This window comes from Acomys russatus, chromosome 4 (assembly GCF_903995435.1).
Source record: "Acomys russatus chromosome 4, mAcoRus1.1, whole genome shotgun sequence".
Classification (NCBI taxonomy): domain Eukaryota; kingdom Metazoa; phylum Chordata; class Mammalia; order Rodentia; family Muridae; genus Acomys; species Acomys russatus.
Window position 1 is genome coordinate 44,153,123 of NC_067140.1, and position 23,289 is coordinate 44,176,411.

Consider the following 23,289-nt stretch of genomic DNA (forward strand, 5'->3'; position numbering starts at 1 on the left):
ATGGAACAGCAGACTATATGTGATGACTTTAGTGGTGAGCAGGGATAAGGTTATCTGTTCAAATTGAAGATACTGATGAGAAGGGGCAGGCTGAGGAAGTTTGGTCAGTGAATTCAAAAGAGAACATGGGCATATGGACTGAAATTCAGCATGAAATAGCTTAGGAGAAAACAAAGGGAATAGGAGAGCATCTCACGTAACCTCGACTGGAGGAAAATGGTATAGGTCTTCAGAGAAAAGAGCAGGGAGTCTTGCTGTGACATTTATTATAGTTGGGATGCAAAATGTCCCTCAGAGGCTCACATGTTTGAATATTTAGTCCTAAGTCCGTGGCCATATTTTGGCCACTTTGGAACTGTGAACTATTAGCAGCAATGGAACACGGAGGCACATGGAACCGTGCTTTTTAAGGTTGAAGTCTGGCATTTCCAGATAGCCAACTGAGTTTGGTTTATTATGACAGACTCCCTTTTTCAGTGCGGTTCTCTCTTGACCTGATCTGGGGACTCCACATAGCCCTCAGGAAGATTACAGGCCTGACCCTTTCCTGATAGGATCAGTTCAGCAAGTACCTGGAGATTCTTGGAAATACCCCACCCTATGCTAAGGAGATCCTAGCCTTTAGCAAATGACCTTTAATAGTGCCTGGAAGTTCTTCCCCCACCCATAGGATTATTAAGTACTGTGGTCTCCTTCTTGAGATAGGACCCCATGCTACTGCATGTAAATGAGGTCCTGAACCACTGCATGTAAATCAAGTATCCCTAGCACCCGCCTTCCAGGGGCACCTGCCTGCATCCCCTGCTGTGCTTAACACAACAACTTAACCAAAGAGCGGAAAGGCTGCAGCATCATCACAGGCCTTTGGAATCCCGAGTTTCTACTGCCATCTAATACCTACAATTTCATTTTAAAAGAGCTAAACTGTAACACCTGGTGGAAAATTCAATTTCTACCTTCCCCTGGTAAGACCAGGAGCCTTGCCTAGTTTAGGGGCCTCACCCTGAGTGCTCTAAGAAACCCCTGCATGAGAAATGGGACCTTTGATCTTGAGGTCCTTCTGTTCTCATCTGGAAGCAAGCGGCGCCTGGACTGGCCCACCAGACGTAGAACCCAGGGCACCTGCTGGACAGTAAAGGACAGACAGTGTTTAAAGATGTTCTCTTTTTCTGGCCCCAGTGGTCTGCTTCTTGATGTGCCATGGTGGGAAGAGCTCTGCCACACTCTTCTGCCATCTTATCTCATACCCTGTCACCATGCCTTCCTACCATGATAGACTCTTCCCTTTGAAACTATAAGCCCAAGAAAGCCCCTCCCTCTCCACTAAGTTGTTAGTGTCAATTATTTTGTCACCACAGTGAGAAAAGTAACTAATGCACCTGCCTTCACTTGGAGTCCACCTTCCTCTTCATGCAGGGAACCTGGCATGTATGATCCCAGTGTAGGGATCTGTCACTCCTACTAATCGGTAGAGCTTGGTTGGCCCTCTGCTCCATTTCAGATCTGAACAGTCCAAGGAGCAAAGTTAAGTAGTCTAACTTAGCTTAGAAACCAAGCTTGCTCTGGGGACATGGCAACTGCCTTTCCCCGAAGAGCCCTCAAAATTGTTCTCTGTAGTCATGCCCTAAGTTATGCAGTTTTCTGGGTGCCAACATAGTTTTCTCCCTGGTTCGTGTTAAAACTACAGTGCCAAATTAGGCATAAAAACAGTATGCCTCCAAGAAAGTGCAACCCAGAAGGTGGCTAAAAGGGAAGTTTTACGTACAGCCCATTAGTTCCCATGAGAGGATATAGGTGCACTAGCAAGGCCCTTCTCCACGCTTTGCTGAGGTACTAGGAGAGCAGAGGTGTGGCCAAGGAGAGGAACTAGTACCATATGACAGGATAGAATGGAAGTGCCATCAGCTACTGTCAGGGATAGGGAAGACAAAAGGACGCTACAAACTGACGGTTCCTTCTTCAGACCTGGGGAAATGATACCCATCCCGATGTTGCTGGAAGCAGCGCCCAAACAATCTGTGGAAGCAAGGTGCAGGGGAACCAGGAGGAGAGTGAGTGGGACCAAACCCACCCGCCTCCATTTGTGTCCTCTGCCGGCAGCTTGCCATGTCCTTCTCTGGGTACTCCAGGCCAGTCACATCGTGGCCCCAACCTGCCTTCCTGGATTCACCCCCTATTCTCCCTTCATTCTATAGGTGCCGTCGTTTGTTGTGTAACTCCAACCAAGTCTCACTTTCAAACTCATTCCTGGTCCTTTGTTGTTATTGTTGTTCTGCTTAGCATATTTTGCCTTTGGAAAATAGGCGGTCTGTCCATTAGGAAGCCTTTCCTGATCCTCCAAGTCAGCATGACTTGGATGCTCTTTGGCCCCCAGAACAGACTATTCTTCATTTCCCGTAACACTCACTACATCCTTTTCATAAGTGTTGTAGTTCTAGACAAAAAGGTCCTTGAGAATACAGGAAAGATGCAAAGGCAAACACGTGAACCTGACTCTGCCTCCATTGCCACAGGACGTGCGTAACAACACTCTTCACAAATGCAAAGCAAGAGCACAGCGTTAGTCCCTTCTCCAAAGTTACACAACTGAATTAGGGTCTATCTGCAGGCGGCCTCGGCCCTTCGATTAGACTACTTGTCATGGAGGTAGACGAACATTCATCGTGAAGCTCATTTTAAAACAGCACTCTATCGACTTGTACACTTATTCTTCCAAGAAGCTTTGAAAAATCATAGTAACTCCAGCTAGTCCTTGCTCACCTGTGTCTTAATGCTTGTTCGGCACTGATGGTCACTGGGCCATCACTACTACTTACTTTAATCCTTACATGGAGGTCTTACTAAGTAATCTTCACTGCCTACCTGGGTCCTTCCAGCAACCTTCTGAAAGGCAGGTTCGACTCTTTCAGATGACAACCTGGGCAGACTGAGTGCTCTTTGCTGTGGGGCACCTGCCTGGTAAGTGCCAGAGCCAGGCCTCCACTCAGAGTTCACTCCCTATGCTCTCAGAGCCTCCCATTCCTTTAGTCCCATCCCATGCAAACCACCAGGGAAGATGACTCTCCATCACAGACTCCAGCTGCCCAAGGTGAAGTCGTCCATCATGACTTCCAAATGTTCCAGCGAGCTAGACTTTTCACCCAATACAGTGTGCTTGGTGTTGCCACACAGAGAACCGGCAGCAGCTCCCCCTTGAAGACATAGAACTGAGACAACAAAGCATTTTCACTTAACGTCTCAAAACCTAATCTTGATAATTTCTTAGAGGACATTTCCTCAGGTGCCTTTCTTTAAGAGACTGTCAATGTCCTTGAATAATCGCTGAAGTGACTCTAGAAATAAAATTTCCCATATCTAGATATTTGGGACAAGTAGATGCCAATTTATCCTTCTACATGACAGAAACCCAGAGAGCTATAAAGACGTGTTTAGCTTTTGTCAGCTAAGTAACCCAATTCCTAAAGCAGTGGCTTTTTGGAGTGTTGCTCCTGTCTTAGCACTGGTCCTGGGACATCACCCACCTTATTATCTCCAAGGACGCACCATCTACGTGCTGCACAGAGCAGGACCTCTGCCAGCAGGCCAGCTTTCCTCTCCCAGTTGGTGACAAATGAGTGGCTAGAGGAGAGAAGTCAGGCTCACGAAACAGGCTGGCCTGGATGTCACCTGCGTATTCCTACCTCAGTCTGGGCATGGGTGTGCAAAGGTGTGTGTGTGTGTGTGTGTGTGTGTGTGTGTGTGTGTGTGTGGTCTCTGCATACTACATAATTTCATTCACTCACTCAGCAGATATTTACCAAGCACCTACTGAATGCCAGCCAGAGTGTTGCTAAGACTGTAACAAAGGAGTAAAACCGACAGGGCTAGTTCTTGGACATTCTGTTCGTGAAGAAGCACCTGACTCGCAGGTAATGTAGAGATGACTACTATATACATGCTTATTGTTGTAAATGCTTATGTTTACTCTCAATTTTAGATTTAAGGTAAATACTAGACTTGCTCATTAGTACATATTTTGAGTCTTTCCAAAAATGTTTTTCTTAGAATTCCTGCGTGTGCCCAACAAATCTGCTTAGTAGTAGCTGGTTCTTTGGGCCATGTCAGCTGGGCCTGGTGTGTGGGTGTCAAACTGGCTGGCTCCCTTACAAAGCTCAGCCTCTTCTCCCTTTCAGGGAGCAGGGCAGCATGAAGCAGAGAGAAGGTGTGTGCTTCACCCTACTTCTAAGAATCCTGCCATGGACTCACAGACATTTTCGCTTTTGCCTGAGCACCTTGGCAGGGCCCAGGCTGCAGAGAACACTGCCCTTTCAAGATGGCATGTTGCTACCCTGACAGGGCCCAGGCTGCAGAAGACACTGCCCTTCCTAAGGCAGCCTGTTGCTACCCTGGCAGACTTCCCACTCACTGGAGTAAACAAAAGACAGCATCAAATACATTTCCCTTTATTTTCTTTGTTTCCCCAAACCTCATTCACATTGGTCAAACCCACTTTACCTACTCAAAGGAGGGGGTCAACTTCTTTTATCAAGGATGAGGGAGAAAGGAGAGAGAGTGGAAGTATAGGAACTTGTCCATTAGACCCCACTGTCTAGTTCCATCTTTGGCTTTACTTTTTTTTTTCTTCCCATAAATCTGACCTAGTTGGATACTTTTAAAGATTTTCACTCAACAAAATGTATTCTGTACAGTCTTACTGGCCAACATTATGTTTACTATAGTGGACAGTGAACTGACCAAGACACAATTAAAAGGACAAGATTATTTAAGTTTGCTTGGAATGCTGCAGATTCAAAACTTTATGATAGCACCTATATTAATTTCCCCAGAAAATAGAAACACCAAATCCTTAACTAATGGTTTTCTCAAATGCTTGGAGTAAAGTCTCTAAGTTTTTTTTTTCAAGTTCTATGATTTTGTCCCTTCTCCATTGCCCCATAAGTTTGTCAATTTCGGAAACCTGATACCTAGTTAAATTTGAATTCCAGATAAACATATCTTTTTGTCTTTGTAATCTCAACATTACTTGAGACATACTAAAATTGTTATTTATCTCAATTCACATTCAACTGAGGGCCCTGTATTTTACCCGTGTCCTGAGAATTCTATTCCTACTGCACAGGAATTTGCGGTTCCCTGAGCATCTGCTTTTGTTCTAGGCAACAAAATGGTACATTTCCCCTATACACTGTCTCTGCAGCCAAGTTATTGCTAGTTACAGTTTGCAAGAAAGAAATTTGAGGCCTCTGAAAACCAAGTAAGTTGTCCAAAGTCAAAGCCCACAGCTGTAGATACAGTATTCAAATTCAGGCTCACTGATGTCAAGGGCCAGGCTCTGGTCTACAGAACAGCGGTATCGTCTTAATGCTGTGACTCTTTAATACAGTTCTTCATGTTGTGGTGACACCCAGCCATAAAGTTATTTTTGTTGCTATTTCATAACTTTAATCTTGCTAGCATTATGAATCTCATGTGTATATAATATACATATATGTAATAGAGATGTGCCGAAAATGTGACCCACAGGTTGAGAACCAGTGCTCTAGGCAAACAACGGATTGGTTTTGGCTTCAGTTGAAAGAATAATGCATATAGAAGTAATGTAGGAAAGAAAGAGGCCTCTTCTCCTTACCACATACTATTTAGAAGGAACACCTTTCCCTCTAAAACATGTAAAGGAAAAGACACTTCAACTGTGCTTTGCCAAAGCAGTGTAGGTTTGCAGAAAAACAGCGCTCTCTACTGGACATATTGGCATTCTGCAACAGTGATAGATTCAAAGCAGAACAAAAGTAAATTCTATTAGGTGTCCAGTCTCATTCTGAATAACTGCTATCATGTATTCTTCAGTGTGACTCCTCAGAATAGGAGCAGAGAAACTGATGACATTCCATTTACTTTTGTGGTTGTCGCTAAATGAAAAAGATAAAAATAAGCAGTGTTAACTATAGGGCACACTGAAGCAATCCTACTCCGGAACACCTAAGCCATCAGGATGAAATAGCTCCAACAAATACAAAGACCTTCACACATATAGCACGAATGAAGAAAGAACACAGCTCATGCTGGGGAACAATGGTGCTTTGGAGTAGAGTAAACCTCATTTGATTGCCTTCTTTTAAGTTGTAAGCCAGGTGGCCCTTGGAGAGTTATCTAATCTGTCTCTGTCTCTGCCTGTCTCCCTGTCTCCCTGTCTTCCTGTGTCCCTGTTTGTCTGTCCATCTGTCTCTGTCTCTCTGTGGTGTGTGTGTGTGTGTGTGTGTGTGTGTGTGTGTGTGTGTGTGTGTGTGTGAAAGAGAGAGAGAAGGAGAGAGAGAGAGAGAGAGAGAGAGAGAGAGAGAGAGAGAGAGAGAGAGAGAGAGAGAGAGAATGGAGGCCCAGATCAACCTCAGCTCTTGTTCCTCAGATGTCATGTACTTTGGTTTTTGTCACATGGTCTCTCCCTTGGCATGAACTCACCAAACAGGCTGGGCTGGTTGGCAACACTCTCTGTGATATCTGTCTCTTCCCCAGTGCTGGGATTAGAGTTGTGCAATGCTGCACTGCACTGTATTGTTTTTGTTGTTGTTGTTTGTTTTTGTTTTTTTTTTAATGTGGGTTTAGGCCCCCATGTTTATATGACAAGCACTTTTACTAACTCTTTGGGCCTCTCTAAATTCTACAAGCCTTGCTTTCCTCATCTGAAAATGAGTTACTATGAAAGTAGGCACTGAGGCTAGAGAGATAGCTCAGTGGTTAAAAGCACTGACTGTTAATCCTAAGGACCCAGGTTCAAGTCCCAGCACCCACATGGCAGCTCACCACTGTCTGTAACTTTAAGATCTGACATCCTCACACAGATCCAAGACACCAATGCAGATAAAAAAAAAAAAAAAAGTGGGCACTGAGTAGGTAGGTAAGGAAATGAGGGGTAGAGTCTGTGTTGGGGTTGATATTTAGGTCCCCTCCTCAGCCTTACATGAGGCAGTTCTTGCTTCTACATTTAGGAGGTGACAAGGCTCATGAATGGAATTGTATCTTTATAAAAGAGGCCACAGAGGGACCCGTCACCTCGACTCCCATATGCAGTAAGAAAATGACTGGCACAGGCTCTTCATCAGGCATCCAGCTGTTGCTACTTTACCTGGGAGATCTCGGTCTCCAGAACAGCGATTTCAGTTATACCTTGCTATTTATAAGCTGCTCAGTCCATGGTATAGACTTTCACTTTTGCTATAGCAACTCAGATAAGTTAAGACAATATTAATGAAGGGTAGTATACAGGTAAATTAGACTCAGCGTAGATGAGATGGTACTTCACTATTAGGTTGACAAAAATCAATTCGGTTTCGAGGCATAAGAGTCGATGATGTCGAAGCACCATGGGTGGAATGTTCTGGTGCCCACTCCCTGGCCAAGTGCATACAGCAAAGCCTGATCTCCTCTGACAGTATCAGGAGGTGGGGCCCTCTCCCACGGGATTAAGGACCTTTTAAAGTCTGTCTAGAGATGCCCCACCCCGTCCATCTACTCTGAAATAATATAGCCAAACTAGAGCTATCTAAATATGTCACAGAAGAGCTGCTCCATGGACTCTGCCAGCACTTTGTTCTCGTGTTTACCAGACTCCAGAACTCTGGGAAAGAAACTTTTCTTGTTTATGTGTTTTTTTGGTCCAAGATACTTTGTTATAGTATAGTCTAAGACATTATTTTTTTTTCTAAACACTTCTGCTTTTTTTTTAAAAATATGTTTTCCACAAAAACTTATAACAAGGTTTTAACAAACAGAAGATTTAAGTTCATCTACATGTTTTTAATGAAACCAATGGCGTCTTTACAAAGATGCTTTGGAACAGGAACTGCAGATATACAGGAAGTGGTGGATCTCCTGCTGAAGGCAATCTACACGGCTAACTGGAGGCCCTGAAGAGCCGGGCTCACATTAAATGGTCTACAAGGCTGAGAGGCCGCTGAGAGACTGGAAAGGTTGGAATGTTGCTGGACTGGAGCCAAACTGTCTTGGGCAACCTCAGCCCGTAAGTGATTTATTGCCTGTGAGTGTGTGTGCGTGTGTGTGTGTGTGTGTGTGTGTGTGTGTGTGTGTGTGTATTAGCTAAGTCCTGATGGAATGTACGAGCAGGTCCCTCACTAGCATCAACCCAACCCAGAGGCTAGGATTGTCATCAGGCATCATCTGAAGCCTGGAGAGGCCCTCGCCCCCTGTCCATTTGACTTACCTGATGTTTCTACCAATGTATTTGAAAAGCCGCTTGATTTATGATCTTCTTTGTTGGTACCTATAAAAACTTCATGAAACTGTTGGAACCTGGTATGTGAGGTAATCTAAACCTGAGCTCCTGGGCCATGGTCACTCATTCTTGACTCGAGAATAAACCATCTCTTATTCCCTTTGGGATGAAAATTGTGTTTATGTTATTGCCTTAATCTCAAAGCTGAGAGCGGACTTTAAAAGCACATTAGTATGCTAAAATATTAAAGCATAGAAACGTCTCTACCATGGGGATTAAGTTTAGCCTGCTTTCTAAGACACTGTCAACTACACAGTTGGCCTTTTGGCACTATTGTTATTGGAAATGACACATAAAATATTGTACTTTGTAGTTCCCTTTTGTTTGGTGGGAGCCACATCTTCATATCCTCTTTGTCAATGTCACAGACCTAAGTACCTGTAGGGACATTTGCAAGAAGAATGTGAGCTGATGTGCTGACATTCATTTTACTGGTCTTGGACTATAAATCACAAACTTTAGTCCATAGTATAAGTTTAATTCTCTGTAAAGTTAATTAATTCAGAGTGATCCTTTAAACATTCCTGCTCGTTTGGCTTAGGACTGACTGAGCTTTAGCCGCGAAGCACCAGGTTATGGAGAGAATGCTATGAGTATTCAAACAATCTCAAGTATGCCCAGTGCTTTAGAAGCAAGGCCAACATAAATACTGAACAGGGATAGCTTTATTGTGGGCATCTTAATATTGTTGTAGTATGTTAGTCACTCTGGGCAAATGACTCCAGGCCACGCAACATTTGCATAGAAGAGGCCAAACTCAGATTCACAGGAACGAGAGACCTTTTGGCTGAGCTTTAGGATAGGAATGAAGACTTGGGCATGGGTCCCAGCTGTTTGCTTTCCTTTCCTAAAATATATGAATGCTCCCAAAGGGTGTGGGTTCTAGACAGGACGTTCTGCCCTTGAGCTCCTTTGGAAGTGTCAGAGTTGACTGTGCATCTGTCAGCATCTTGTATTCAAATGGCAGGTGGACAAGGTGCAAAGGGAGACAGTGAATGAGCTACACAACAATGCTAGGTTATAGCTTCAGACAACTCAACCCTCGCCTAGCTTGGCCTATGTCCATTGCTTTCATCTGTATTATTTCAAGGAGACATGGCAAGGACAAGGGAAGACCGTGAGCTGTTGATACTTAAATGTAATTTTCTAGCACTGTTGTTATAAATCACAAACTGTAGTAAATGATATTCTTTTAACTGCTCGAGAAGCTAATTAATCAGCCTGAGCTATTAAAACATTTCTGGTCATCTCACTTAGAACTGAGTTTTAGGCTGTGTGAATGCCTGTATTGGGAAAGCTGAGCAATCCCTATTGGAAAAGCGTCTGTCTTATTCTCATCACAGGCAGAAGACTGGCAACTCATTGGTTCTGAGTGGCCTGGTTGGTCATGTGCTCACTTTTAGAAAGTTCACCATGGCTTCAAGTGGTGTTTGGTGTCATACCCTCCAAAGCCAGGCGTTGCAGTGCATCCTAGAATCATCAAAGTGAGCCTTTCTCAACCATACGGGCTCGGGGCGGAACCATGCCTTCCCGAAGACAGAAGGAAGAGAGCTAACTTGGGAAGGGGGAATTGACACTGGGCCCGGAAAACGGTAAGCCACAGCTGCTGTCCTCAAAATAAAGTTACACAAAAAGGAGCTGGGGATACCTGAGTTCAATTCCCAGAACTGGTGTAGAAACAAAACAAGCCAGATAGGGCTGGAGCGATGGTTCAGCAGTTAAGAGCATTTGCTCCTCTTCTAAAGAACCTAGCTCAATTCTCAGCTCCCACAGGGCAGCTCACATTCTGTAACTCCAGCTCCTAGCGATCTGATGCCCTCTTCTGGACCACTGAAACTTGAATTCAAACCGTTTTGAGTCCGCGTGTGCGTGATGGAAACACAAGCCTGGTCCTCTGGAAGCATAACCAGTGTTCTTATGCACTGAGCCATCGCGCCAGCCCCATCTTGTGGACATTTTTAGAAACTGCACATTCTCAGGGTTTCATCTATCTATCTATCTATCTATCTATCTATCTATCTATCTATCTATCTATCTATTTTTGTAGCTGGCAATGCTTTTTAACGAGGGTATGGATCAAGCCTTTCTTTTTTTCACCTGGCTGGAGTGAAAAGCGTTTTCCCCATAGTATGCAAAATAAGAAAAGTGTGATTAAGGGACCTGGCTGAAATCCGTGATCCATGATGTCCTTCCTACCTAGCAACCCTTTCTCAATGTAAGAGAATCACAAAGCCAGATACAGTTGTGTTGGGGGCTACCTGCCAGTATCACAGTCTGCAGATATAAAGGAAACTTGAAGAGGTGACAATGAAAACTTGGTACAGTCAGACTTGGTTACTCAAGACTGGATCAAACCTTCTAGGGCAGTGGTTCTCAACTTGTGACCTCCTGGAGTGGCATAGCAGATATTACTCTTTGTAACTGTAGCAAAATTATGAAAGAGCAACAAAAATAATTTTATGGCTGGGGGTGACCACAACCTGAGGAACTGTATTAAAGGGTCGCAGCTTTAGGAGGGTTGAGGATCACTGTTCTAGAAAGTGTGATCCGTGGTTTAATTTTCTTACACATTTAAACACAGTAACATTGGGGAGAGTCTCCATGTGACAATTCTTGTAACAAAGCTCCAGGGATAGCTATATTACAATTTCCCCGAAAAATACCCCACTAGAGCAAAGCACCTGAGACCTTTACCATAAGAAGAAGTTCTATTGGCTGGAGAACAGTGCTGGGACTAGGACATAGAAAAGATGACTTTGTAATAGGTGCAAGGATGCTATTGATGGGGTCTCTTTCATAAGGATAAGTTTTATCCACTAAGAGACAAAGCCCAGGATTAGGGCCTAAACAGTTCTCAGGATTTGGGAGAAGTTCAGGTGGAGGCTGGCTTCTAATAGAACAGCCAAGGTCCACAGCGGTTTGGCCACTTCTACTGTCATGTTCCAAGTGACCACTGAGGGAAGCATCTCGGTGAGCTTAGCAATCCTGGTTGCTCCAGTGCTTATTCTAGGCTGTGCTTTCTACACTGCTGTACAAAAAGAAAATCTAGTGAAGGATTTATTTTTACTTAGACTTAAAGCCAGGGTCTTTCTGGAAACTATTTTAGGACAAGTTAATTGGGTTATTGTATCAGCTGTTAGAGAAACAGACTCAATTGGGTTGTATTATATAATCTAGACATACAAATTCTATAACTCATTAACTAGACACTAACTAGATGTCTCAATATAAATGTTAGTAACTGTTATTGAAGTAGAATAAAGCAGCAAAGACCAATTATTAGACGCGGATTTGTTGATCTATTTAGTAATTTAATGCGTTGTTTCTGCTGCCCATTTCCCAAACACAACTTCACTTGCTACCTAAAACAGAAATGACCTGGTGAAATAGCTGAAGCAATGGGTTGTTGCCTTTAACAACCTACTGACTGCTACTTAGGCTTCTATAAAATCTTGCTTGCCAGCCCCACCTGTACTTTGAGAGGACTGCAAACTGGACCCAATACCAAGGCCTTTAGGAGCAAGCCTGGCTTCCAGCCACCGGTGATGACATCTTCTCTCTTGCCCTCCTTGGTGTTGGAGTTTTAGGAAGACTCGGGTAAAACTATCAATCGGAAAAGAAAGGAGCAGAAGATGGCTCATCTGACAGAAACCTGGTGACCTGAGTTGGATGTCCAGGACCCATGTAAAGGTGGAAGGAGGGGACTGGATCCAGGTGTCCTCTGACCCCCACACTATGACACTCATGCACAAAACATCTCCCTGTCATCTCTAAAAACTAGTTTGCTTTCTATCCCTCTGACAATACCTAATACAACTTTTAAGTGTTGCTTGGCTCCCAGGTTCGTAAGCTGTGGGGTCTGTGCTATTTGTTTTCATGGAGATACCAGCAGATGTCAGCAAAAACTAAGGTGTCACATGAATCTCCACTAAGTGCTGTAAGCTGTTTCGCAGGTGATTACAATTCAAGTGGGAAGTTTAACGTGAAAGGTCAGTCTGGATAGGACACAACGGCTTGTTGTGCACTGTCAAATTTTAATTAATTTTTTTGGAGGTGAGAGGGGTGTGAGCTGCGATTGGAATATGGGCTTCTGGGCAATAAAACTTTCAAATAATCAATGTTCTTGTTAAACAAGCAACAAACAAAACCTACACCAAATAACAAGACAGGATTCTTTCAGTGGCAAGATGGCTCGGTGGATAGTGCTTGCTGTTCAAGTGAGGATGGGTCTGGATCCCGAGCACCCATTAAAAGCCTGTAGGTGTGGTGGCTCATCTGTAATCACAGAGCTCGGGGAAGACTGGTGACCCTGGGCAAGCTGGCTAGCTAAATCTGTCCAATCAGCAAGCTCCCGGGCTAGTGAGTCACCCAGCCTCAGCAAATAGAGTGGCAAGCAGTTTAGATATCCAAGTCAACCTTCGGTTTTCCATTCACATGCACACATACTGCATATGTGCCCACATGGGTGAATGTGTATGCAGGCTAGCATGGAGGCAGGCATACACGTGCGGGCACACACACACACACACACACACACACACACACACACACACACACACACACACACACACACATCCCTTAAAAAAAGTGTCTACATTTAGTTCTGAAAGTCTTTATTACTCAAGATCATATATACATATGTATATATGTATGTATGTATGTATAAACACTACAATATGTTCATTGTTTAGTCCCCAAATGGACACAAAGAACAAACAGCAAAACTGTTAAGAACTTTTCCCATGGAAAAAGTTATTACTGTCTTTACAAGAAGGACAGATCTGGTCTAAGGAACATTTAAATATAGCCTTTAAAAAATACAAAGTCTTCTCTATGAGAAATATACTCCTATTGTAAGCAAAAATAAATGCCTAAAACTTTAACAGCATGGTGACACATGCATGTCACCCCAGCATGAAGGCGGCTGTGGTAAGAAGGCTGCTGAGTTCCAGAGTCAGCTTGGCCTACATAGCAAAGCCTGTTGCAAGGAAAACAGAAGAAAACAAAAACATGCTACAAATTCTCTCTGAAGAGCCTAAGCAATGAACAGTCCTAATTCACACTTAGGAGCGGGGGGAAAAAAAAAAAAAAAGAAACAAACAAACAATAGAAAAATGACTAAAACAAAATGATTCTAAGGATACAGATAAAAATTGGAGTCTACCTATGTCCCTGCAAAATTATTTCCTCAGTTCAGAAAAAGTAAACAATTCTGCCTTTTAATTTGAAAATAGTTAAAAAACTTTTCTGATACCACTCAGATGACATCTAGATCCAAGGATTGGCCAGCTCCTTGGGCTTCTGACACTTCGGCCAAAGGCAAATCCTAATTCCAAGTTGAAAAAGACTCTTTATCAAAGAAAAGCCATCGAGTGTGGAAATAACCAACAAACAAAAGTGGTATTCTAGTGGTCAACTCAGACTGGCTACATAGATTTAGCTTCCACACTACAAAAAATTTTAAACTGCTAACAGTTTGGTTGAGACACTGGACTCAGCAACACCAGAGCCTTGGTTTAATGGCTGTCTGCTAAGTGACAGGAGCCTTCAAAAGGCTTCAGTTAGTGAGAAGTGCTGGAGACACTCCCCTTGCCCCACAAACATCCATTCAGATTTCTTACCAAGATTTAATCAGTATCCAGAATCTTTACTTCTACACCATGTTCCAGGTTCTCCATTTCTTTCATCACTCCCTTGAGAAACATTTTTAGGAGTCTCAATCCTCATGTTTACCAACAGTTTTAACAGTGGGCTGGATGATTTGAGTAAGGACCCCCACAGGCTTAGTCATCAGGGAGTGGCATTATGAAGAATTAGGAGGTGTGACTTATTGGAAAAGCGCATCACTGGTGGTGAGTATTGAGGTGTCAGAAGCCCACGGCAGGCACAGCCTCTTGTTGCCTGCCCATCTGGGTGTCAGGGTCTCAGATACCACTCCAGAATCTGTCTGCATGGCCCCACTCTCCCTGCCATGATGGACTAGGCCTCTGAAACGGCAAACGAGCTCCCATTAAATGCTTTCTTTTATTAAGACTTGCCTTAGTCATGGTATCTCTTCATAGCAACAAGACAAATACGTGACCATTTATGTACTGTACAAACACTCATGTTTTATATGTAAAAAGTGGAAAGAATTTTTCTTCAGGAACAATTTTCACCAAGAATGCATAGATTAAAAAACAAAAAGCTGATAGTATAAGGAGAATTTTGTTCATCTCTGTTTGGAAGAAAAAGAACTGTATCTTAGCACTTAGGTATCTAGGCTATTTTCAAAATAGGTTAACATCCAACTACTCTGTTGCACGAAGAGGTATTTTCTGTGTAGTAGTCCCAGCTGAGGGCTGGGTCTGTTTGCACAGTAGTGTGGGGCCAGGCACCAAAGAAATGCTAAGAATCAAGGGGAAAGAGGATGGCTATATGACCTTTAAACATCCATCAAAACATCGAAATCTTGTCGTTGTAAATAAACAAGAAAATTAAAGTTTATGTATTGAGAACTGAAGTTTTATTTTATTGCTCAAAAGTAGTCTGAACAGTGCTTGCTTGTTTTATGGATAACATATGAAATAGGAACCTTTCTGAACATTCCAGTGTTGCGAAATATCTATTAACAATAAAAGCTTTTAATGTAAAGTGTTTCCCATATCTTCCTCTAGGACAGTCCTCTTGCTCATCACAGCCACGTTTCTCAGCGATGTGGGTAAGTTTCCATCAGCAGGTTCCTGTGAAGCACATCTGTCTCCAGAGCAGCAATGGTATCAACATTCCCATGACCAGCGATGACATCTACAACTCCGTTTACGAATGATCCACATTTCACTTCCAGAACTGTCACTGCACACTTCTTTGCTGCGTTTTCGTCTTTGCTGGTCAATTATTTGGGTGATCACATTTGTAAAATATCATATGGGTGACAGGGAGATAACAGACCATATGCTTTGCTGTAAGTGAATTAAATAACAGGTGTACAGAGAGCAACCACTGGCAGAATATAAAAGAAGCTCACGATTGGCAGAGACCACGAGCACAGCTGCTAAGCACCTCCTCAGACAGAACCAAGCGCGCCCTTCCTCCTGCACTGCTGAGTTAGAGCTCCACACAGCTAAGGGTGGACTGGGGAAGCCCTGATCTGCACTAGGCTGCTAGGAGAAAGGTAAGATCACCTGAATCATCATTACTGAAATCTGTGCATAAGGGAACCCTACAAACTGCAAACTACCTACACTTGATAGACTGGTCCAGAGAGGCTTAAAGCTGACTCTGGAGAAACAACCCATCTACATTTACATTAAATAAAAAATTATAAAACACCCCGACTACAACTAAATCAATACTGAGGTGTTTCAGATTTAGTTTAACAATTAGGCTATAACTGCATCTCAAAGCGATAGAATTTTAGAAAGAAAGAGGAGTTGTAAAGACCCATAGTTTGATTCTATCAATTACCCAGCATGTTTATTATGGATTATCTCTCCTCCTTCAATTTCTATTTGCTCATAAAGCCACTTGCGGTCACAGCGGCACTCGGCCCCACATTTGGTCGAGCCACAGGTGGGACAGGCGTAGAAGCATCCCAAGCAGTCCTCGTCGAGGCAGTCACAGAGGTCCATGCCACTGAACATCAGCAGGCCCTGGCTGTCGTACACCTTACTCTTTGCTGGAATAATTTGTCTGTAAAATAAAACAGTGTGTTGCGCTTCATACATATTATTTTTGATTATTTAGTTGAGAATAAAACAACAAAAAATGAAGGAGATGAAGTATTTTTATGTAGAGAGTAGGAGGGCAGGACTGGGAGGAGAGGAGGGAAGGGGCTACATTTGGGATGTAAAGTGAGAAAATAAAGTAGCACATCACTTGTCAAGCTCAGGGCCTAATTTATACCCTGCAGAATTCCAGATGGGAAGAGGTGACCCAACTCTTAAGTCCTGAAAGCAAAAAGGCCCCCAAATGGCCACTAAAGATCAGATAGAAGCTAATTCAGGCTAGTAAGGTGGCTCAGATGGCTAACATAATGGCACAAGCCTGATAACTGAGAGATTCCTGACCCCAATGCAGGAGGCAAAAAGACTCCAGTTTTCCCCTGAGTCTTAACACCCATGCCATGGTATATGCATCCACACACATACATAGTCAGATGTCTACACAAATAATATAACTAAAAAGGAAATGTCCCTGCAAATGGCTTTACACAAACTAACACAGGAATGAGCAATTGGTAGTGATTTATTAGTTACCAAATGATACTGCTTGTGAACACGGGACATACCTCCTCTAGAGGTCTTATACTCTAACCAATCTGTTTCTTAGTTCTTAATGACTTCTGATAAATCTGTTCTGAAAAATATTTTAAATCACTCCATGGTAAATTTAGCATGGACAACTTAGGAATTGTCAATATCCTTTAGACACATTCAAGGTCAGGACACACTTTAAGTGACTTAGCTCCCTTTCCTTCTGTTGACTGTACTGGAGCTGTGTGTTTACTCTGGACCTATGCAACAGAAAGCACTCTTGGGTCCTCATAAATCCAATGGCTTTTCAGTCCGCTGTCACCCAGGAAGAAAGTAGATGTACCAAAAAGAGAGCAGTATCAAATTCTGCAACAATAACTTGCCAGCTCTAAGGCATTTCTTCAACCATTTTGCCTCTCACTTCCAAACATTACCTTGTTCACTTCATGCTACCTTCTCAGAAAGAAGCTTCTAGAGTTCCAGTGGATGCTTTACTTTTCTATGAGTAACAGCCAAGGCTTTCAGAAGGCGCAACTAATCCAGAATACAATTTAAAATGATTGGTCAGGAAATTGAGAGTTAAGTAAAAAATATAGGGATAATGCAGACGTAAGCCAGTAATTTAACAAAGAAGCTAAAGCTTCAGAACCAGCATCCCACCTGTCAGAACCAGCATCCCACCTGTCAGAACCAGTAGCCCACCAGTCAGAACCAGCATCCCCCCTGTCAGAACCAGCATCCCTCCTGTCAGAACCAGTAGCCCACCGGTCAGAACCAGCATCCCACCCATCAGAGCCAGCATCCCACCTGTCAGAACCAGCAGCCTACCTGTCAGAACCAGCATCCCACCTGTCAGAACCAGCAGCCTACCTGTCAGAACCAGCAGCCTACCTGTCAGAACCAGCGCTGGCATTTTTGGTGAGCTTCCTCTTCTCCCTTTTCCCACTCTCTGGAGCAAATTCAGTTTGCTTTCCTGGGTTTGTAAACTGCAGAGACCTCAGAGCTTTAGCAGTCCTTCCCTGAATGAAAGAAAACTATAAATTCAAACCTTGACATCAAACAATAGGACTTTACTTAGCATTAGCCCCGCCCTGCAACTCCCATCTAGAAGGCACTTTGCTAGTCTATATTCAAACATCTGTACTATTTTTGTTACTTTCATCTCTTGGACAACAGGTGCTGGAGCCTGGCATTGATGACAGCAATGGCTGCCACCACTGTAGAGAAGGCAGCAAAAGTCATCTCATAAAACAACAACAGCACAGAATGAAGGTTCAAAATAACAATTACCTGTGCTTCAGAACTTCTAACTTTATGAAGTAATGTGGCTTCGAATTCTGAACTGTTACTGATGTGTACATATACATGTATACACACATATATGTACACATCATATCAAACCACATGTATGATGTATAATATTATATATTATATAGTGGCTCTGACAAACAATAATTTTGGTGCCTAAGGCTTTAAGTCTGTTATTTGGGGAGGGAAAAACAAGCAGTCTTTCAAAATGTTTTCCTACACCCAAAGTCAACATTAGGTGACAAGGCAGTCCTGTAAGAACAATGGAGTGATGAGGTGAAGACATCCAAGTGCTAGAATCATCAAGTATCTATGATGAACGTCATATAACGCTGGTCCTGGAGATATGCCTGAGAGGAACACAATACACACAGCTTAACATTTTAATTTGGCTTATTAATACAGCAAGAAGGGGAAACCGAGAAAATGTGCCAGCAGCAAGAATTATACGCGGCTTAAAAAGAGAAGCTCAGAGAAGTGCTCCCAGAGTATAAAGGCAGCTTCACGAGTCTCAACTTTCCTGATACGTCTAAATGACCTGTATATGGGCATGTCAACAGGGAAGAGGCATAAAATATTTTCTACTTTACAATGCACAACTATGCTCTTTGAGCACAGGGAGCCCTAAATTTCACCTTAACTATATTCAGAATTTGGAGGCAGAAGCATTAATAAAAAGTCACAAATACTTAAAAATCTCAAACAAGAATGGGATAGTTTCAAAAGAGAAAAGTTGAAATTACCCTGGATGACCACAAGCCACTGTGACTCACACTGGGAAACCTTGTTGTGGGGAGGCTGACAGATGCTCTTTGTCATTGGAATGAGGCTAGTCTTGACTACATGGAGAGCTCCAGGCTCCCACCTCAAAACCAAAACAGCATCAACAATAAGCCACTTCTCCTGAGTCTTTGTTAAAGCAGTGCTTTAGTCCTACACAGAAAGAGTTGCCCTTCCTGGTGTGTAGCCTCCAGTAGGTGATACATCTATTGACCTACTTCAGTATTGGCAAAGGACCTGACTTCCGTAAGTTTGGCCTTTGCCAATATTCTAAGGCCATTCCTAAACTCTCCTTCCTAAGGTCTTAGAAACTGCAGCATCAAAGTTGGGTACATTATGTTCTTTCCTTCTAAGCCCTTATTTTCTGCTCATTCTGGACCTTCAGAAACATTTTACTTTGCCTCACCTTTAAATCTGTTATATGCTAATGAGTGCGATAAAAGTGTAACGTTCACAATGCAGAAAGCACAAGGGCATTTATACATACATCTGACTCGGGTTTCCGTCTCTGGCGGTCATCTGAATCAACATCCACACTTCCGTTGATGATCTGGGTACATTTTGGACAGAGCTTCCAACCAGGTACGAGCTGTCTTCCAAACTTTGCACTCAGAAAAGTGGCATCATCTAGGTCAATCACGTGCAGGTTCTTTTTGGCTAGCTTTTTGTGTATGTTAAATGGGTCACAGCACGACTTCTGCAACTCCTCAAATCTGTCAATGTAAATTTTTACATGATGCAAACAGATTGTATTATTCCCAGACAGTGTCATTCCAGTCCTAAGCTGAAGCAAAAGCATGTCATTTGATGACAGTTCTTGCAAAGTCTTGAAACCTGTGTGCCGAGTATAGAAGGTTTTATGGCAGTCATGTGTGGTCCGAAGCTGGACTCCAACTGAACATGGATCCATCATCCTTGCGTATATCACGCTTCCCTGTTTTATTTGTCAACCTAGAGAAAACATTAAAGACAGATCTGTACTGAAAACTCTAATTTTGAAAACTGCAGAATGCAGTAAAACCCAGCTTCTTTAGAAAACAGAAGCACAACACAGCAAACACAGCCTAGGGATTACCAAAAGCCTACACAATGTAAGAATGCATCCGTCATGGAACATGGGAAACAGTCCTTGCCCGCCAGCACTACACCAGAGTCCTGGCTGTCTCAGCTACAACTCTGAGACCATCCTACAATAGTTTAAGGAGAGAAACAGAGGAAACAGGAAATACTCATATGAGAAATATTAGGGGATTTAACAAGGATGCTGGAAACCAAAACACTGTATATTTTACACAGCATACAAATGTTACAAAACATACAAAAGGCATACAAGCCCAGTACTATTTCAATCAAAAGACAAGTGAACATTCTCCCCCATCCTGCTGGAGCTCAAAGCTGGTCTGCATGAAAGAGTAAAGGTCCAAGAAAACGTGAAAGAAAAGAATGGCTGATTTACTAGGAAGATAAATAAAGACACTATGGTATTGCTGTAGTATAGAAAACAGACTGGGGTTTGTTACATGACATGGTATTATAAGCATAGGGGGTATTGCACGTCAAAGTTAAAAGGATTACTGGCTAACATGAAAAAAGACAAAATTAGATCTCTTCTTGATGAACAAACATCAGCTACAGATGAATAACCACACATCGAAAGCTTAAGCACAACCTTTACAAGAAAATATCGAAGACTGTGAGACTGATGCAGTATGGCTTCCCCTCTGGACACCACAAGATCACCCCACAGCCACCTTAGAGTGGAGACTACCTTGGTAACCATAGCAGCTAACTGACAGTGACTGGAGAAAGGCAAACTGTAAACACTTCAAGGGAACTGACAGGCTAACTGAAAGAAGGACTCAAGGATGGAACCTCCAAAAGGTTGTTGTTCATGATGGGGTGAGACCCTTGCAGCTGTTTCACACGTTCCTGTAAATAACCTCATTAACATTCTGTAACGTAAGCCAAATAAACACACTGGCTCACCAGTGGGTACTTTGGTGTGAACATTATTTAGGTTTGTGCTTAGTGCCCCACCTGTGGTAAATAGATGCTTGTTCAGGTCTCCCCAGGGAAAGTTAGTGCAACAAACTGTGGAGTCTGTCGTGTACTATCATGGCCTGAAATCAGATGAGCAGGCAGAGACTACACTGTATTCTTGAGACCAGCATGTGTGGGATGAGACTGCCAGCAATTCATGAAGGCAGTCGCATGGCCAGTGTTATTAGAGACTCAACTTGGTGGGTGATCTGGATGAAAGACAGACTGAGATGGAGGTGCTGGTTGTCATTTCTTACAAGGACCCAAAGACTTGAACCCAAAGAGAGTCAAATGAGGTACAGAGGAGGAGAAAACTGGAGAAAATGACCTTTAATACAGGAGAAAGAAAAGTCATAATTTAGTATGCAAATGGATCCTTAGCAATGGCCTGAGGAAAGAAACTAAAAGCACTATGTTACCAACTCCTTCAAACAGACATCAGGCCCTGGGTTCAGGTCCCAGTACCTGTAAACAGTGAGGGAACAGCACTATGATCTCAGTATCTGGGAGGTAGAATGATCAGATAGTCAAGGCCGTCCTCCGCTACATAGGAAGTCCTAGGAGGCCAGTCTAGGCTACAGACTGTCTCAAAAGAGGGAGAAATGTCATCTTGGAACTTAGGAAGTCTATTTTTAGAAACCCCAGGCCGTAACATAGTTTTGTTGTTTTTGTTTTGAGACATGGTTTCTATGTGTAGCCTTGGCTGTAGACTCAATTTGTACACCGGGATGGCCTCAAACTCGCAGATCTGCCCGCCTCTGCCTCTCTAAGTGTGAGATTACAGGCGTGCGCCACCATGGCCAGATAGTACTACAATTTTCCAAGGGCCAACTGCAGAAAATTAAACTGCCCATCTAATCACTACATTAAAAACAAACAAACACATGGATGTCTGTGTACTACGTGGGTACAAAGCACCAGGTGCTCTGGGATTGGAGCAACAGTTTTTAGCTGCTATGTGAGTGCTGAGGATTCACGAAGGTCTTTGGAAAGAGCAGCCAATGCTCCTAACTGCAGGACCATCACTGATTTTTTTTTTTTTTTAAAGAAAGGATCCCTCTGGTATCACTGCTACAGTAAAATTGTTTACAGTTATTTCCAGATACAGAATTATTAGCTAAATATGTAAATGTGTGCTTCTGATAAAAATTAGAAGATTTTATTTTAATCATGTCCTACCTATTGTTAAAGTTAATCCTGTCTGTCTGAAATTCACATCTAAACTGGTATTATGCACCGTATGTGCTAAATTTGGCAACTCCCTTTTCAAAGCCTTCTAGTAAGCACAGAGCCTTATTTGGTTCCAGCTCTTTCTTTTCTTTCTTTCTTTCTTTTTCTTTTCTTTCTTTTTGAGACAGGGTTTCTCTGTGTAGCCTTGGCTGTCCTGGACTCATTTTGTAGACCAGGCTTGACTCAAACTCACATGGATCCGCCTGCCTCTGCTCTCTGAGTGCTGGGATTACAGGCATTATCCCAGGAATCCACAAAAGCAAAGAAGCTCTGGGGCATATCTGTAATCCTAGTGCTGGGAAAATGGAGGCAGGAGGATCCCTGGCACTTGCTGGCCAGCAAGACTAAAGCCAAAACAGGGAGATCCAGGCTGAGCAAAAAGACCCAGTCTCAAAACATACAGTGGAAGATGACAGAGGAAGACATTTCACATCAACCTCAGATCTCCATGTGCACCCACCCATAAATCACACGCACACACAATAGACACAAACCACTGCAACAGATATGAAATTCACAAACAATTAGATTCAGTGACCTACCAATACCATTTACTTGGGTAAACCATCTGTGTAAAAGTGCACATGCCTGGGAGTCAAGCAGGTATCACAGGGGCTAGCTGCCTCATTAGGCAGTCTGCTCATACACTGTCAAGGGTCAGGCTAGTACAGACCTTTAAGCAGGCACCCATCTTGATAGGTCATATTCTGCCTTCAAAAGGCCACACAGGGGTTGCTCCTCTCTGCTCCATCCCCCTATCCCCTCACTTCCAGCTTGTTCTGTCCTCAAAGTTCTGCTACACAGTCCTTTCTATCTGATTTCCCAGCCGCTGCTTCTTATCTCACTTGGTCTGCGTGGGGGGATTATGGCCTACAATGACTAAGTCATTTCTCAATAGCTTCATGCTGTTCCATTTACCTGCAGGGCTGTTTGTTCTTCTAAAATGTTGATAATGCTCATGCAACTCCTCTCTTTAACTAACAGTAAGACATCACTCCACCCCCTCCCATAGGGTCTTACTATGTAGCTCTGGCTGTCTTGGAGCTCAGGAATCCACCGGTTTCTGCCTCCCAAGTGCTGGGATTAAAACAGTGTGCCACCAAGACAGCTCACAAATGCACCATTTACTCTTCAGCCCCAGCAGAAACCGGAAGCACACCTCTGATGAAATATGCAGTAAACAGGCTGGGAAGTTCAATGGACTTCCCTAATTCCCTGTAGACTCTGCCAGTTTGGCCTCCATTTATACATTTCACCAGGAACTTCTTACCAGTGAACCCCCTTTTTCATCTAAAGTGATCTCTCACCTGTTACTTGGCTGATAAATACAAACACTTATCATGTATACTTTTGTGGCAGTAATGATTTACTGGCTTTCCCTTTTGTGGATAATTAGAGAAAGGCTGGTGG

General features: G+C 43.1%; 1 protein-coding gene across 1 annotated transcript; it reads right to left on the minus strand.

Moving 5' to 3' along the window:
- Positions 1-14,828: 14,828 nt before the first annotated feature.
- On the minus strand, positions 14,829-19,551 carry Arl14ep (ADP ribosylation factor like GTPase 14 effector protein). The gene is made up of 4 exons (XM_051144297.1): positions 19,097-19,551; positions 17,413-17,540; positions 15,734-15,958; positions 14,829-15,228 (listed from the first exon to the last, which is right to left on the minus strand). Exons 1-4 carry the CDS (start codon positions 19,520-19,522, stop codon positions 15,174-15,176), a joined length of 834 nt encoding a protein of 277 aa, XP_051000254.1. The 5' UTR covers positions 19,523-19,551; the 3' UTR covers positions 14,829-15,173.
- Between the last annotated feature and the right edge of the window lie 3,738 nt (positions 19,552-23,289).

What these genes read in the sequence shown, in the direction of transcription:
- Arl14ep (XM_051144297.1), bottom strand. Translation starts at nt 19,522, where the DNA reads ATGATGGATCCATGTTCAGTTGGAGTCCAGCTTCGGACCACACATGAC. An exon ending in GACGGAAACCCGAGTCAGAT is followed by an intron (nt 17,541 to 19,096) that starts GTATGTATAAAT and finishes TCTTTCATTCAG; the next exon opens with GGAAGGACTGCTAAAGCTCT. An exon ending in GCCAGCGCTGGTTCTGACAG is followed by an intron (nt 15,959 to 17,412) that starts GTAGGCTGCTGG and finishes TTTATTTTACAG; the next exon opens with ACAAATTATTCCAGCAAAGA.